The sequence below is a fragment of the Coregonus clupeaformis genome, chromosome 14 (assembly GCF_020615455.1).
Source record: "Coregonus clupeaformis isolate EN_2021a chromosome 14, ASM2061545v1, whole genome shotgun sequence".
Taxonomy (NCBI): Eukaryota; Metazoa; Chordata; class Actinopteri; order Salmoniformes; family Salmonidae; genus Coregonus; species Coregonus clupeaformis.
In genome coordinates this window covers 19,179,900-19,198,179 of record NC_059205.1, presented here as the reverse complement: position 1 = coordinate 19,198,179, position 18,280 = coordinate 19,179,900, and the positions used below count along the sequence as shown (strand labels likewise).

General features: G+C 43.3%; 1 protein-coding gene across 16 annotated transcripts in view; it reads left to right on the top strand.

Annotated features, from left to right (window-relative positions):
• Positions 1-18,280, top strand: part of LOC121581300 (muscleblind-like protein 1) — a 116,503-nt gene that overhangs the window by 45,670 nt on the left and 52,553 nt on the right. For 15 of the 16 annotated variants that reach the window (XM_041896827.2, XM_041896826.2, XM_041896832.2 and 12 more), the window contains one exon: positions 7,763-8,651. In XM_041896827.2, coding sequence (XP_041752761.1) covers positions 8,475-8,651 — 177 coding nt within the window. In that variant the 5' untranslated portion in view covers positions 7,763-8,474. Of the gene's footprint in view, positions 1-7,248; positions 7,344-7,762; positions 8,652-18,280 lie in introns of those variants that run through there. The other variant, XM_041896824.2, reaches the window with a different exon arrangement.

Genomic DNA, 18,280 nt, shown 5'->3' with positions numbered 1-18,280 from the left:
AGCCTGCCTGTCTCCCAGACTCTGACCATTGACCAACAGCAGCAACATATCCTCCTTATTGATGCCTATTTGAAAGCCAACATTGTGGGTGGAAAGCACTAATCATGTTTATGCAACCTAATAATCACCATCAGAACACTTCCAGAACCAACTTTAGTTTGTATTTCTATTTGAAAATCTACAGGATGTTCCCCATGATGAAAGGGGGGCAAGACTGAAAAGGTTTAGGATGCACTGATCTAGCTAATGATTAGGACAAATACAGATGGGCAACTCCATGCTTCAATCTATTTATTTATGCCATTATGCTGCATCAGTTGGGCTACAGGTGATAATGTGTATTGCTAAATAGCACAGCGGCCTGATAATATGGACCAATATGTAGTTAGGCTCATTTATGAAAGGGGAAATTATATTTTAGACGGTGTCAGCAGAATTTTTATTTTCATTCATTTTGGAGTTTCTTCAGAATGGACTTTCTCACAGTTGTTCTACAAACAAATGACATGCATGCCAAGCGTGGTAAAGGGTACAAAAACAAGAATAATGGGTTATGACATTTACATTTAGTTAAAGCAGGGGTATGGTCATGACTTTCTGAACTGTTAGACCAACAGTTTAAAGTAATACAGAAATTATTGGTATTTCAGTTGTGGTTGAGATACAGTGGGGTCCAAAATGATTGGATCCCTTGATAAAGATAAGCAAAAAAGACTGTATAAAATAAATAATACAAATACTGAGCTATATTGTATGCTTAAAAAATTGAAAGAATTATATTATTTTATACTAATGCAATTGCTCAGAAAAATAGATTTTGTTTCACAAGTATTGTATACGTAAAGCTTAATAAAGAGCAGTGATTCTAGCAAGAGCAGTGTGCGGGTTTCTTCTTTTTTCTCTGATGTTATTCAGTTGTTACCATGCACCTGTAACAAAGATAGCTCAGATGTGCGAGTGCCTTTTGAATTTTGTTTAACACGTAATAAAACAAATCTAATAAAAGATAGGGGTCCAAATGATTGGATTCCCTGTTTTCAAAACTCCAGCACCCTCCCCTTGCTAGGATAATGACACTGAGCCTTTTTCAAAAATATTTTAGGAGATTGGCAAACACATTGGGAGGGATCTTATACCATTCCTCCATACAGACTTTTTCCAGATCCTTGATATCCTTCGTCTGCGCTTATGGACTGCCCTCGTCAATTCAAAAAACTAGTTTTCAATGGGCTTCAAATTCAGCGCACTCAACATTCTATAATATAATTGTGTTATTTTACATGTCAAATTAAAAGCTTATTTGATGCGTCAAATAGTGTTATTTGACTTGTTAATTTTGACACCTGAACGGCCTTCCATAGCTACCTGCAGAGCTGACTGACTACCACAGCCCACAGAAACCATGGAAATGACTGAAGAATCTGAAACACACAGTATAGTCAGTAAACAAATTAATTTGATTAGTAATCAAATTGAAAATAGTTAAATTGCTAATGTAATTTGTCATTGAAGTTTGGTTTCTAAGGTAAGGAATTTTGGGATTTATGACTTTAGGTTTGTGTACTGGTGACTGTGGATTACTTGGTTGTGCTACTTTGTGTTAATTGCCTATTTGAAAATGTATCCACCTCACAAGAAAGTTTAAGTGTGCAATAAAAAAGCGTTAAAATCAGCTATGAGAAAGCAAAGCTTCAGCAATAAACACGTCTTAACATCAACACGCTCTGAAGCTCAAACTACATCCACCTCCATATTAAAACAACAGACAGATCAAACCTGGCCAAACAGACTTTTTCGATGGAATTAAGATGAAACGTTGCACAGCAGTTTTGAAACAGATTCAAAGTCAGATTAGAAAATAATGTATATTGTCTTTGTTTGCTGTTTCTGGCTTTTTTCTTTCTTCCCCTTCCAAAGGGTGTGTTGTCGTTCAGTTCGAAGGTGTGTGTGCCGTTCGGTGTGTTCCAAAGTTTGTGTGTGTGTTGTCTTTCGGTTCCAAAGTGTCTGTGTTGTGGTACTGTTCCAAAGTGTGTGTTATCATTCAGTGTGTTTGGGTTCCAAAGGTCATAGTTGTCACCCGTATGGGCCATTTTCATTTGAGCCTGCATGAAGTCATCCGAGGTGAAGCCTTGTCAAGCAGTAGGGTGTTGTTTACTCAACCCCCTCCTCTCTCTCTCTCTCTCTCTCTCTCTCTCTCTCTCTCTCTCTCTCTCTCTCGCTCTCTCTCTCTCTCTCTCTCTCGCTCTCTCTGTCACGTTCGTTGATGAACGGGTCAGACCAAGGCGCAGCGTGATATGCATACATGTTTATTTGAACCGAATAAACAACGACAAAACAACAAAGTCCAAGGTACACAAACAACATACCTAACACGGAACAAGATCCCACAACCCACTAGTGCCAATAGGCTGCCTAAGTATGGTCCCCAATCAGAGACAACGAGCGACAGCTGCCTCTGATTGGGAACCACACCGGCCAACATAGATCTAGACATACTAGATCTAAACATAGAAAATACAACATAGAAAATCACAACAAGGAATATACACACCCTGATTCAACATATAAGCGTCCTCTGAGTCAGGGCGTGACACTCTCTTTCTCACTCTCTCTCGCTCTCTCCCCCCCCTCCCCCACTCCACTCTCTCTCTGGAACTATGATGCTCAGCTCTCTGTAAAAATACACACATGTTCCCTGGTCATGGTGACCAATGGTGTCCTTCAGAGACATGATACAGAATGTTGCAAAGTGGTTTTGTAGCATTGCTGAATGTGCATATCGCTGCTGAACGTGCACATCATTGCTGAACGTGCACATCATTGCTGAACGTGCACATCGTGTTCTAGGAAATTGTATTCTCTTGAGAGGGTGTAGCGCGGGCCCTGCTCGGATAATAAGAGGGAAAACGGCCCCTGTGTGACTCAAATCCCACTAGGCACAGATGTCAGTTCAACATCTAGTTTTGATTTACATTTGGTTGAGTTGTAAACTAACGTGAATTCAACGTGAAATCAACCAAAAATGTAACCATGCCATTGCATTTAGGTTAAAAGTTAGGTGAAAAAAAGACAAAATCCCTTACGTTGATGACTTTTTTGCAAATCCAATCAGTTTAACACGTTGATTCAACATCATCACATTGATTTTTGTATTTTGATTATATGGACACAACCAGTTTTGGCCCAGTGGGATGAATCAAATTCACCTGGCAAACACAATAGTTTCATTATAAAAAAATACTTTTCACTAGGGCTGTCCCTAGACACAACCTATGTGTTTTAATAAAATCAACTACATGCTTGTCTGATGCTGTTGATTGAAATAAGACACAAATGACTCAAGAGGGAGCAAGAGATCAAGATAACCAGAAGAGAAAAACCTTAACCTGACCCGTCCATCCTCTTCCGTTCCTGCTGGCTTTCGCAGATTCTTCCATTACTGTCCTGAAGTTGCCGGTAATAATAGGCCACACGAGGAGTCAGCAATATTTCTCATGTGGAATGCCAATTTATCTTACAATTTCTACCGATATGTGTGCCAGTTATGGTTTTCATATGCACATTTTCGTGGAACACTTTCATTTAATTTATAATAACGTCTTCGTATCTCAAAATCATTGTCATACGATTAATCAAAATTCTATCCAAATCTAAATGAAAATGATACAAACCTAAAAAGTAACTTATATTGCCATTGCCAACTATGTAAAAATAGCCTACATAAATCCAACAGCCTGCCGGTAGAAAATATCCTGATAAAAATAGATATCCTATAAATCACATTGGCTACTGGCCTGTCTGCAACAAACTTGAAACATTGTATCAACTATCAACTTGGGTCCAGCCAGAAACTTGCACTAGCAAACTTCCAATATTGTATAAAATATTTTTCCGCCCCAGTGAGCTCTGGACAGACACACACAGCTGTAGGCTATTTTGCGCAAGGGATAAGAGCTCATCAAGTAGACCTATTTTATGACTTTCCACTGGATCAGAGCATGACATTTTTCCCTTTCACGCTGAGTGGTTATCGAAAGGGAGAGAGCTGGAAAGATTTTTCAAATACATTGAGGAACTATTGTCATTCTCAATGGATGTAAAAACAGACTTTGTTTGCTTGCTGTTTAAGGTGAAGAAAATATTACTTTGAGAAGCTCCACAGCTCATTAGTGGTGGTGCGTTAAGCCAATCAGAAATACTATCAGATCCCCAAATGGGCACATTTATATGCCTACATTTGCGCGCAGGCCAGGTAGCCTATAGGCCTACTTCTATGCGTAATCAGGTTATTACTCAACATTGACAGTAGCGCTCCAAACAAAAGACAATGACTAAATAGGCAAAACTCATAAATGGAATGAAATAAACCAAAACTTGTTTCTCACAAGTGTAGCATAGGTTGTGCGCTCTGCAAACAACGTGTCCACTCTGACAATGAGAACGGTAAAATACTGTAATAATAATATAATGCATTAACAGAAATTACCATGACCAAACAAACATTGTAGATTAGAAATTATAGGAATTAACAGTAAATATAGGCTACTACTGGTGATATACACTACTGGTCAAACGTTTTAGAACACCTACTCATTCAAGGGTTTTTCTATATTTTTACTCTGTTCTACATTGTAGAATAATAGTGAAGACATCAACACTATGAAATAACACATATGGAATCATGTAGTAACCAAAAAAGTGTTAAACAAATCAAAATATATTTATATTTGAGATTCTTCAAATAGCCACCCTTTGTCTTGATGACTGCTTTGCACACTCTTGGCATTCTCTCAACCAGCTTCACCTGGAATGCTTTTCCAACAGTCTTGAAGGATTTCCCACATATGCTGAGCACTTGTTGGCTGCTTGTCCTTCACTCTGCGGTCCGACTCATCCCAAACCATCTCAATTTGGTTGAGGTCGGGGGATTGTGGAGGCCAGGTCATCTGATGCAGCACTCCATCACTCTCCTTCTTGGCAAAATAGCCTTTACACAGCCTGGAGGTGTGTTGGGTCATTGTCCTGTTGAAAAACAAACGACAGTCCCACTAAGCGCAAACCAGATGGGATAGCGTATCGCTGCAGAATGCTGTGGTAGCCATGCTGGTTAAGTGTGCCTTGAATTCTAAATAAATCACAGACAGTGTCACCAGCAAAGCACACCCACACCATAACGCCTCGTCCTCCATGCTTTACAGTGGGAAATACACATGCGCAGAACATCTGTTGACCCACACTACGTCTCACAAAGACACGGCGATTGGAACCAGAAATCTCCAATTTGGACTCCAGACCAAAGGACACATTTCCACCATTGTTCGTGTTTCTTGGCCCAAGCAGGTCTCTTCTTATTATTGGTGTCCTTCAGTAGTGTTTTTTTTGCAGCAATTCGACCATGAAGGCCTGATTCACACGGTCTCCTCTGAAGAGTTGATGTTGAGATGTGTCTGTTACTTGAACTCGGTGAAGCATTTATTTGGGCTGCAATTTCTAAGGCTGGTGACTCGAATGAACTTATCCTCTGCAGCAGAGGTAACTCTGGGTCTTCCATTCCTGTGGTGGTACACATGAGAGCCAGTTTCTTCATAGCGCTTGACGGGTTTTGCGACTGCACTTGAAGAAAGTTCTTGAAATGTTCCGTATTGACTGACCTTCATGTCTTAAAGTAATGATGGACTGTCGTTTCTCTTTTCTTATTTGAGCTGTTCTTGACATAATATGGACTTGGTCTTTTACCAAATAGGGATATCTTCTGTATACCACCCCTACCTTGTCACAACACAACTGATTGGCTCAAACGCATTAAGAAGGAAAGAAATTCCACAAATTAAGGCACACTTGTTAATTGAAATGCATTCCAGGTGACTACCTCATGAAGCTGGTTGAGAGAATGCGAAGAGTGTGCAAAGCTGTCATCAAGGCAAAGGTGGCTATTTGAAGAATTTTAAATATAAAATATATTTTGATTTGTTTAACACTTTTTTGGTTACTACATGATTCCATATGTCTTATTTCATAGTTTTGATGTCTTCACTATTATTATACCATGTAGAAAATAGTACAAATAAAGAAAAACCCTTGAATGAGTAGGCATTCTAAAACTTTTGACTGGTAGTGTATGTAATGGGGAATTGATAGACACTAACAAACAAGGCAAACAATTCACACAATGAAGTTATGAAACAATGAATGTGCACAAATTGGCAGGAGAGAGCGCATTCTGGAGAGAGACGTGCATTGTGCATTTTAGCCACACTCCCCTTCTTCTTGGACTGTGCCATCCACGCGGCCTCCACAATGGATTAGTCTCAGCCTCCGCAATGGATTAGTTCACTGAGATGGGTGCGAATCAGACAGGTGTCTTGTGTGCCCAAAAAAAGTATATATATATTTGCAACTGCTCAACAAAAAAAATCTCAGTCGACCAACAGCCTATCGACCAAACAATCGAGCAGTCAACTAATTTGGGTCAGCCCTACTTTTCACCAATGGTCACACCTGCAAACAGTGGGAAAAGGGAATTGACAAGTAATCATAGGTACTGTTTGGTCAGTGATCTCAATCTGCGATTTTACTATTTTTACGTTCTTATAACTAGCACTTAATTACATGGTGGCAATTCACTGCAATGGCATGCTAATTACTTTTGACATGTCTAATGTTGTATAATTGTAGAGGTTTGATTTCTTTCTGGACATGCTTGGGTAGGTTTTCTTTCTCAGGAAGCGAGATTCTATTTGATCGGTTGTGAAATTTGGTAACTTGCGCAAGAGAAACAAACTCATCCTAACTCATCATCGTCTGCTTCCAGGAATAATATAGTTGTCATGGCAGGGAAAGTGATTATCTTGGCCTGGGCTTATCTCTTTCTCTCTGGCTTTGGGTTTATTTTTCTCACTTTTTAATTCCCCCTTTTCTCTCTCTCTCTCTTTTTCTCTGGCTCTCTTTTTAACTCACCCTTTTTTTCTCTTCCTCTCTCATGTTCTCCTCCCCCCTCTCTCTCATGTTCTCCTCACCCCTTTCTTTTATGTTTTCCTCCCTCTCTCTCTCTCTTTCTCTCTCTCTCTGGTGGCAGTCAGTCAGCCAGGTCGACCTCGCCTTGGCTCCACCCCTCCCATTCACCTGGCACTCGGCCCAGAATGTTGCTGCAATTCCGCCCGCTCTCATTGGTCCCCGCACACACACCGCTTCTGAGAAAGGGAAATTACCGCCCTCCCCTCCACTTCCCGCTGCTTTCGGTCTCTCTCTGCCACTCTCCCTCCCTCCCTCGCTCACTCTTTCTGTCCCTCTCTTTCTTTCTCTTTTAAATAGATTTGCCACGGCTGGTTGTGCAGTGCTCAACTGTAAGTGATATGGGGTTTGATTAGATTTTCCGACTCAGACCAGAAACGCTGGTAGTTGTGAAAGAGTGCTTTGTACAGGTTGTTTGTGTGTGGTATGGCTTGGTGTGTGTGTGTGCGCTGTGTGTGTTCGTGGGAGTGCGGTGGGTGAAAGTTTTATTTGTTTTAGCAGACACCCTTGCATGGCTGACATTTCTACACATTATCTGTTCCCACAGCTGCATAGATGGGCTCTAGAAAGTGAAGAGAATGAGCAAGGCAAAGTAGCGTGATCTTGGAAAAGAACATATCATGCTCTAGGAGTTTCCACTGAGGAATGAATGGAGGCAGAAATCAACTCTAAATCGATTCTGTGGAAGTATATATCACCAAGCTAATGTCTATCTCTCTCTCTTTCTCCCTCTCTCTCTCTTTCTCTACAGAAGTGCCTTCCCTGACATCTGCTGCAGCTTCGATCCGCTTCTAGAGCAGAAGCTCCACCCCCCCCGCCTCGCTTGCTGCCACAGTAACGCGAGCACAAGGATACCAACCACAGCCCTCGTCACGGCCAAAGCCTAAAAAACCCGCGCCCAGACCTGCACCTTCCTACGCCCTCACTGCACCAGCTCCAGCCTCCAGCCCCATCATCACCAGGCTTACTGCCCTAAGCCTTCACCTGCCCTCCCGTACCACGCTACCCCACAAAGCCTCTCTCCTTCTGGGCCCAGCCTCTCACTCTCAGACTCCTCAGTGTCTCTAATCTCCATTTATCTCCATTCAGTCACAGCCTACAGTACTGTTGTAGTCAGAAGAGAAGGATCTGAAGACTGAACTTTCCCTCTGGGTTACGTGCTGGATTGTTGGTGAGATACAAGTTGAGACAGACAGTGGTAGAGTCATTCTCTGCTAAGATCATTGGCTGTTGAGTGTGTTCTCAATGCTTTAAGGAAGAGAATGTCCCAATAACACACACACACAACATTGTTAAAACACTTTTCACCTATCGCCTTGATACATCCACTTGGATCTTTCAGAAGAATAAGGAGTAGGGGACTTATCCGTGTCCAAGCAAAGGACACACACACCAACACACACATCACGCTTTAGCCCGATTCGGACGGATTACTATTATTTTCCAGGACTGTCTTTGTCGCCATGGCGCACATGAACATGGCGCACATGCGGGACACAAAATGGCTGACGCTTGAGGTGTGCCGGGAGTTCCAGAGAGGCACGTGCTCGCGCTCCGACCAGGAGTGTAAGTTCGCCCACCCGGCCAAGAGCTGCCAGGTAGAGAATGGACGAGTCATCGCCTGCTTCGACTCCCTCAAGGTAAGAAGAAAGGAGATACGACACAGGATGAAGCTATGGGCTACGGCCATATATGGTGCTGTGATTTGATTGGCTAGCATCATACAACCATGAATGATTCTGTGATTTGATTGGCTGGCATACAGAATGATCAAGGGGTCAGGGGTTAAGAGAAAGGATAGGTCCTGGGGAGTTTATTGGTTTATTGATTAGTTGTAAGGCATACATTAGAAACAGCTACCCTTCCTGGGGTCCACACAGAACAGAACACAATACAGAAACACATGCAAACGGACACAACAACACAGTTTTAAAAGTTAGCCTAACTCATATCCACAGGAGTACGAAGCCTGGGAAAAGGTTTTGACTGAATGAGCACATGAAAACAGACCATATTGATGGTGTGGTTTCAAACAGCACTGTATAAACCAAAACATTCTCTCAACCTACAACATACATTGTGTATTGTCATGAATAAAAAAAATTACCACAGTGAGGGGTTCTCATTCAAATACTCGATTCGATGTCTCACATTGGGATTGGCTCCAAGCGGATTACTACTACAAAGAACAAATCACACAACGTCTGTCGGAGATAGGGTGACCACATTTAAAATACCAAAATGTGGGACAACAGGATGATTTTACGGGACAGTGTAGCCTACATGAATACAAAATGTTGGCAGCACTGCATGCCAATCATTTGATCTCAATCAGTTTAATGGGAATATGCATTTAGATCTTCTTCAATTATTTTTTTGTGAGCAAATTAGAGCAGACGGTGTTAACAAACTATATAATCTTCCCGTAGGCCTATTTTGTTTCAATCCAAGCATATTCTGCCTAGTGACGCGCGCTGTTGAGTTTTCGCTGCATGAGAATTTATTTTGACTACAGTATTCAGTTACCCATCCTAAAATCTAAGAAATGACGAAGGTGGTGTTTTTGATGTAACAGTAACGTTATACTATGCTATTATATTTGGTTCTGTTATGTAGAATACTAATTAATCATTATGTGACCTTCCAAGACATTGATTCAGCTTCGATCTAACTTGACTAAACAAGCACCATTGTGAGAAGAGCACTATTGTGAGAAGTGGGCGGAATGTACCCCTGCTCCAGCTGCACCGAACAAGCTAATTGAAGGCCATGCAGCCTACTCCTTTGCAGCACCAACAATTTGGTGTTGCAGAAATGAGAGACCACATGTGTGGCTGTTTTATGAAAATCTGGGAATATATGGCCAAGGATACATATCTGCTTGGTCTCAGGGAATGTAAAAGAGTCAGAAAGGGAGACTTAAAACGGGATTGAGTGAAGTAGCAGCAAATATGTTGAATAAGCAACTAATGAGCAAGGAGAGCCTCACAAGTTTGACGAAATTACCTTGTATCTTTCAGTCTAATACGGCTATTTACTTACTTGTAGCTCTTTGTCAGAAGCACACTTTTTGTAAGTAGTTACGCCTAACTGTCCTCTCCAAGTTTAGCTGGACTTTAGCTGAAAAATATTAGAGAAATGTGATTGGTTGATGATAGGCCAATGACATTGGCCTACGTATCGTCTTGCGCTGCACAGAATATCAGATCTCAACAACGATTTGAGAAGTGTCTTTCCATGACATAGACTGACCAGGTGAATCCAGGTGAAAGCTATGATCCCTTATTGATGTCACCTGTTAAATACACTCCAATCAGTGTAGATGAAGGGGAGGAGACAGGTTAAAGAAAGATTTGTAATGCTTGAGACAATTGAGACATGGATTGTGTATGTGTGCCATTCGGCGGGTGAATGGACAAGACAAAATATTAAAGTGCCTTTGAAGGGGGTATGGTAGTAAGTGCCAGGCGCACTGGTTTGAGTGTGTTAAAATCTGCAACGCTGCTGGGTTTTTCACGGTCAACAGTTTCCTGTGTGTATCAAGCATTGGAGTCAACATGGGCCAGCATCCTTGTGGAACGCTTTCGACACCTTGTAGTCCATGCCCATGTCCATGTGAATTGAGGCTGTTCTTAGGGCAAAAGGGGGTGCAACTCAATATTAGGAAGGTGTTCCTAATGTTTTGTGCACTCAGTGTATATATTTACATAAGCACAACGTGACTGTAAGAGACAGGTTGGAATGTCTCACTGAAATACGGGACAAATCGGCATACTTTTTTGTTGTTGTGGTGTTTGAATTTGTTGATAAAATGCAGGACATGATTGTTTGGTTGCGGGACGCGGGAAAAAGGGCCAAAATGCGGGACATGTGGTCACCCTAGTCGGAGACAGACAGGTCGAGTGGCGAATGAGGTGAGCCCTTCCCTCTTTATAAAGCCTCTTTCACATTACCCATAAGCACATTACGTTGCGGCGGATGTCATGCATTTCAATGGGGACGTCGACAACGAAGTGAAAACGCAACGCCTACTTGCAGTTGAAGGCTCTGTTGCGAGACGGACACTATGTACTTTTAAATTGTTCAAACTTTGCATCGTCTTCCGTCCAGCCAGAGTCCGTCGAAGAATAGGAAGTTACCAAACCACAGAAGAAATGAAAAAATGAGGTTTTCGGTGATGGCTTTATGGGATAGCAACTTGTAAACAATTACCCATTCCTATAAGTGAAACTATTTTAATAGTCATGTTAAATAATACACATTGACTGTTTAGCCAATTATATTATGTGACTGTTGCCTCCCGTTTAAGTTTATTGTGATGGTAATGACGTTTGTTTTTGATTAAACTTTTTAGGTGGAGGTCGCTACAACGGTATATTCAACCTAGCCTAGCTTTTAGCTAGCTAGCTAGCTGCTCTGCAGTGCAAGCTAGCTTGACTTGCTATAAAGTTAGAGAAACAAGTTGAGGAAAAAGTAACTAAACAAAACATGTTTTATTATCACCTGAAACAATATATTTATCCTGTCTTGAATTAAAAGGTCTTATTTTCCCAAAATAAATGCGATCTCTGACAAGAGACAGGCTCTCCTCCAGCTTGCGTTACAAACACTACACTTTTCCATTCAGTCGCAGGACAAGACTGACGTAATGCGTAATGAAATATGTCACAATGTAAACGGGGCATCAGGTGCCACTCGCCCGTCCTCTGGTCATTCTCGCCTCTCTTCCTTGCGGAAGATCACTAGGCTCTTGAAGCTCTCCTCAGCACGATTTGATACCTGTCTTCCTACTTAGCTGTTCTCAGGCGAACCGCGAGGTTAAAGCTGCTAAATGTAGGAACCCAGCTCTTGTCCTTGTGTTGAAGAACTGACCAAAAGGAAAGTTTGAACATGAGGTAGAATACATTTTCAAGTCTCTTGTGGTAGCTAGCGTCAGACGGCTAACTTTTAAGACTTGGTTAGCTCACACCGCAAGGAATAAGCTAACTTGGCTAGCTCGCTGGAAAGCAAGCTAACCAAACTAGCATTCCTACCTGCACAGACGGTAGCATAAGCATTGCTAGCTAACTCGGAATGAGTTCCCTAAACCAAAACGAGTTCCCTACCTGCCCAGACGGTAACATTGCCAGCTCCCTCGTGTAGTACAACCTACGTTCACTCATTTGTGTTGACTAACCGGTTTAGCCTCTCAGCATTATGGTCGTGCAAGATTTTCTACCCTAAGACGAATACCCACATGGTTCCATTCGGCTAGCACTGCGCTAGATATAACAGCCTTAGCCCACGAGCTGGCTGCTAGCTAGCTTCACTATCCCACCACGGCTATAGTGTTTATACACAGTGTTCACTTCAGCTAGCCATTAGCCATGAGGCATCTAATAAGCTAACTCACGCCTGTCAAGGCTAATTCGCGGCAGGCACTACTGTATTAGCAGGCCATTTTCCATGAATTAGGGATGTAGGAAGGGTAACAGTGGCTTGACTGTGGCCCAACCTGACCTCCTGGTTCAACGATTTATAGCCACTGCTACTCCGCCTGAGGCAGGCACTCAAACCCACTCGCTCTTGTGCTGGCGGCTTGATGATGCTGGGAAGCTGGGTGTTACTGGCTCTTCCACCAACGGAGGAATTGCCAGCTTTCTGTCTCATTTAGTACATCTAATGTTCACTCGTTTCATTGGCTAAACTGACCGGTTTTACATCATCGTGATATGGTCAAAAAAGACTCTCAAGACCGAAGAAGCAACGCTATTCACATGGTTTTCTTAGGCTAACGCAGTGCTAGCTATAGCTAGGCTATTAGCCCACTCAGTGAACACTAGCTAGCTAACACAAAAGCCTTGCGGCTAAGCGACGACTAGCACACGCATAAACCGGTTAGCAATACTTTTCTTCCGGCAATATTATGGGCCCCCGTACCCCATGGGAAACAAACATACTCAGTCAGCTCTCGAACGAGTCCTGGAAGTTTTGTAAGGTCTCATCAAGTACTGGCCCGTGCTAGCTTAAGCTACACTACTAGCCCTCACGGCAAACGGTAGGTAGCTATCCACTATCTACCGATTGCTAGGTTAGCTCTTGTATTTAGTTTACCTAGCATTAAATTGCTTTGTGCCTATTAACTGAACCAGTCTCACAATGCGGTGATCCGGTCCACGAGACGGCCTAAAACAGTTTAGCTAACGTGGCAAGGCTGGCTGTACTACTGCTAGGCGAGGGGCGCTCATGCGGCCTACGTCAGCTAGCACACCGCTAGCTTAGCTCTCTTGCATAGTTCACATAACGTTGAGTCGTTTTTGTGCTTACTTACAAGAGACTCAAAAACCAGGTCAACTATGGCGTCACGGCTAGCCTTGCCACCACCTGCCCCGCAGACCCGGGTACCGTGGCAACCCGGTCTCCCCCTCTACGGACCAAGACTTGGCAGCAGGGAGAGGGCAGTTCGCTAGTGCCAATGCTAACTGAGCGACCAGCGACGTAGTAGGCTGGAAACCCACAGTCTCAGGACAGAGGCAGACAGTGGGGGAACGGTCGCTCACTGCGGCTGCATCGAGGTCACGCCTGGTGATTCCCCTGGCGGAAAAAGTGGTGACCAACCTAAGGGTCTGTCCCCAGCGGCAGAGAGGGGCCGCCAACAGTTCACGCCATGTCCTGTCCCCTCTCGGGTGGAGCACATATCCCCCCCCCCATATCCGAGGATTTATGCTTCTTACCGGACCTTTTGGACAGAGGGAAGGCTATAATCCACTGAGTCTAAACTCTATCTAAGCCAGGGGGGTTCTACTAAGATAACATATGGAATTGTTTTAAGATTATCATGCCAAGGATAATTTAGCTATTTTGATTTGGAATTTTAAGACCCCTTAAGTTATCAATAAAAAATTTAAGAAAATGATTTGATAAAACATTTTCTTGGCATAATTTGGCATTACTGCTATTAGCCCATAGAAACGCATTAAATAACAGATTCACTACATGGAACAACAGATAGTCCCCCCCAAAAAATATATATATCTTGACATGTATTTAACCCCTTATCTTGGGCACTAAACTATCTCCATATATACTTCCATTAATTTTTTTAACTGGTACCGGGGACCTTCAGACGAGACTTGAGAGGCTTGTGGGTGTCCATAGAGGGGTCATAATAGTTTGTAGGCCAAACCGTTCGGACGCTTTAGATGTTTTGTGAGAATACCTATTTTCGTGATGTTTCATGGTCTGACAAACACCGCTCTAGCTCTGCCACCTTTCACCACAGATGCGGAAGGGTGATATCGGTGGATGTGGTGGATTGAGATGCAGCCCATGCAAAAAAACAGATATCTTTAGCTTAAACAGACGGAGTTTGATGGGATTTTTAAAATTATGTTCATTAGATTTCCGCTGGTCCGTGGAAATTGTAGGGGAAGGGTTCAGGCCTATTTAGCCGCTATCTCGGCCTGCTATATAGGCTTCTACAATAACAGAGTAGGGAAACATCCTCTGTTATGCCATTTTATGAAGGGAGCGCGTCTCCTATGCCCAGTCTCCAAGCCTTTAGCCCAGTCTTGGGACCTATCTATTGTGCTTGAGGCTATTTCACAGCAGCTTTGAGCATTTACTTGGATAGAACGAGAGCATTACGCAAGAGCGACCAACTCTTTGTTTCTTGGGTGCCTCCCTGCAAGGGTAGGCCCCTCTCTCGTCAACCACTATCTCATGGGATAGTGGAGGCTATTATTTTGGCTTATAATAGCAAGGGTTTACAGCCCCCACATGGCCTGAGGGCTCATTCCGCCAGAGGTATGGCTACCTCTTGGGCACTGTCTAAGGCACTTTTATTACATTTACGTCATTTAGCAGACGCTCTTATCCAGAGCGACTTTCATAATTTTTTTTCAAACCCCCTGTGGGAATCGAACCCACAACCCTGGCGTTGCAAACGCCATGCTCTATCAACTGAGCTACATCCTTGCCGGCCATTCCCTCCCCTACCCTGGACGACGCTGGGCCAATTGCGCGCCGCCCCATGGGTCTCCCGGTCACGGCCGGCTACGACAGAGCCTGGATTCGAACCAGGATCTCTAGTGGCACAGCTAGCACTGCGATGCAGTGCCTTAGACCACTGCACCACTCAGGAGACACAATGAGGTTTTACCGACTGGATGACACTGCACCTTCGTTGGCAGATACTGTCCTCAGTGTCGGAGCCTCTGAGGGGTGATACTGTTGGGACTACCCTGGCTTCGGAGAGCAAGTCTGCGATACAGGAGTTGGTCATATCCCATTGTGAGACATCGAAATTAGTATGTGAAAGAGAACTCAAGGTTACTTTCGTAACCCCGGTTCTCTGATAATATGAGTGAGATGTCTCACCGCATTTCCCTGCTCGCAAGAGCGTAAGGAAGAGAGGCATGCTTGAAAATGATCAGAGGTCGGGCGAGTGGTGCCTTATAAACAGGGAAGGGCTCACGTCATTTGCCACTCGACCTGTCTGTGTCCGACAGACGTTGTGGGATTGGTTCGCCTCGAGCGAATCCCATTGTGAGACATCTCACTCATATTATCAGAGAACCGGGATTACAAAAGTAACCTTGAATTTCCCACTCTGCTACTGTCATAACAGCATGATACCATCTGGCCCCTGCATGTGCTCTCTCTGGCCACTCCTACTTCTAGTCATGTGATTGGAATATGTGACGGGTGTGTGAGGCGGAGGGGAGAAAGAGGGGAACGTTCACCACTTCAGATTCAGGAAGCCAGATTTACACACAGACATAACTTAATGTTATAGCTATTGTCTGTCTGGGGGGGAAGTGAGGCAGAGTTGGAAAGCGGGTCAATTGCAACTCAGTTCCAGTCAGTTTAGGAAACCTTCTGACATCCAATTTATAGCTTAAAAACCCTCATAAACCACAAACTGCTGTTTTCAACGTATGAATTTAACTTAAATGTGACAGGCAAAGATCTCCACAAAAACCATAACATTTAATAATAATGCTAATTTAGGCTTCATTAAATAAGCCACAACAACATTTTTGTCTATGACTACATTTTAGCTGTCATTTCTACTTTTTGGTGGAGATGTCATTTTCTGGCCATAGAATGCAAGGATGACATCATTTGAGGGCAAAGGGAAAATAACAATGGCTTACTGCAAGGAACACAAGCTACAGACAGGCTTTTATGAGTCATTTTCTGGATCAGAAATGAAACAAAGGATACTGACATGATGTGAGAAGATACTTGTATATCTGGGAAATAAACATCTATGTCAATAATGATAACTCATATGCAGATAATGATATATGATCTAGTTTGTTAGCTAGCTATATCCAGACAGTGTATTCCCAATCAATGTGATGAGGCTGCCATTCAAACAGCTAAGACTAGCTATCTAACTAAATGTTTTAGTTGATAAGTCTTGTTGAATGAGTACACAACACATGTATAATGAATGTTAGCTAGCTACTTACCTAGCTAATAAACTTAGCAGAAAAATGGTTTCCTAAGAAGTAAAGTGTCTAGCTAGATTGGTGCTGCAGCCAGCAAGCTAACTAGATAACCAAAACGTGGCTAACTACCACATGAAGATAATTCAGCTATTTTTGATCAAATATTACCATATATAGCTAGCTACACCCTTTCTGACAATTGTACTGTGAACACAAGGTTATCTAGCTGGATAGATAGCTAGCAAACATTAGCTAGCCCAAGTGTGGCTTAGCTACTATAGCTAGCCAAGAACATCCATGATCATGATCTCTCCTGGCGAAATTGCTTTGAAAAGCATTTTCTCAATCACAAATACTCTTACCACTTCTCATTCTGCAGCATAAATCCGACTGACCACTGACTGTCACCACTGAAAAATGAAAACTACTTTGAAATGCAGGCACCAGATTATTTCCTGACTGGAATAGCTGGATCAAATCTAAACCTTAAAATAGAGTTCTGATTGTGTTCTCAACATTACAATGTCGAGCATGTGAGCTTTGTGCACTAAAATCAGATACATTTGAACCTTTTCAAATTATGGAATTTTCCTCAAATTCCCTCAAATGACATCATTTCCAAGCATTCCAAAGGAGCATGTTGACAGGTAGACATGCTTCTTTTAGTGTTAAATCAAGGATAGTAAATCTACCCTGACCAAAATATTATTGCAGTATCAGCTCAGCTGAGAACCCCCTACCCTCTCTGTTTCTCTCTGTCACTGTCTGTCTCTCTCTCTCTCTATCTCTCGCTCTCTTGCTCTCCCTCTTTCTCTCTCAGTCTGCTTTGGAAGTGGTTAGGGTGTGTGTGGGGGTCAGAGCCTCTCTTCTCCTCTCTCTCTAGTACAGGCATAGAGAGCAGAGCTGAAGGTAGGGGAGGGTATAGCATCATGGGGAAGCTCTCAGTCAGTCATCTCACCACTTCCAGTGCTCCAGCCTCGGGGCAGCAAGGGAGGGGGGTACGCTGTAATTATCCATCTATTTTTAAGTGCTGACACAAAAGGCTAACACCTCTCTTTCTCTCTCGCTCAATCCTCCACTCGCTCTCTCTATCTCTGGAGATCTGTAGAGATGGGAGGACCGACCTCTCCTCTTAGGTCTGATTCAAGGTTCTGGCCTCTGTCCAAGATGACACGCACACACGTCCTTCCCTTCCCTTAGAGGCTCCAAGACCTGGTCAGAAAGAATATTAGGGGTGTGTGTGATACAGAAGCATAAAGACTGTAGGGCGTAAAAACACACACCTTGTATTTGTGACACCAGTGATTGTAGCCTTGGCCCTTGGCCATGGCAACTCAGGCCAGAGTAGGGCAGGGTGTGTGAGCTGATTCCGAGGGCCTGTTTACAGCCAGATGTGTACAGAGTAACATTGTCTAGGTGCCTCTGCTCTGAGCTAGGCTGAGCTGTGTGCTTCTTCCCCAGCCAGAGCTGTGTCTAATAGTTTCCTCAAAGCAGCAGAGAGGCCTTGATGGGTCAGAGCCTGGCTGTGCTGGACCCGTCAACACTGTTCTACACACACATGCATGCGAACGCATACACACACATACACACACGTGCGTGCACATACACAAACGCGCGCTCACACACACACACAACACACAAACACAAACACACACAGGCCAGAGAGATCAAAAGTACAGTGTTCTTTCCTTCTAACAGACCGAGCTGCCAGAGGGCTCTGGTCCAGCCAGTGACCCAATAGAACCCACCTCACAGATCACTGATCCAACTCTGTCCTCAGTGACCAGACCGAGCGATAGAACGACAGAACTGTTATCTGTGGAGGGATGAGT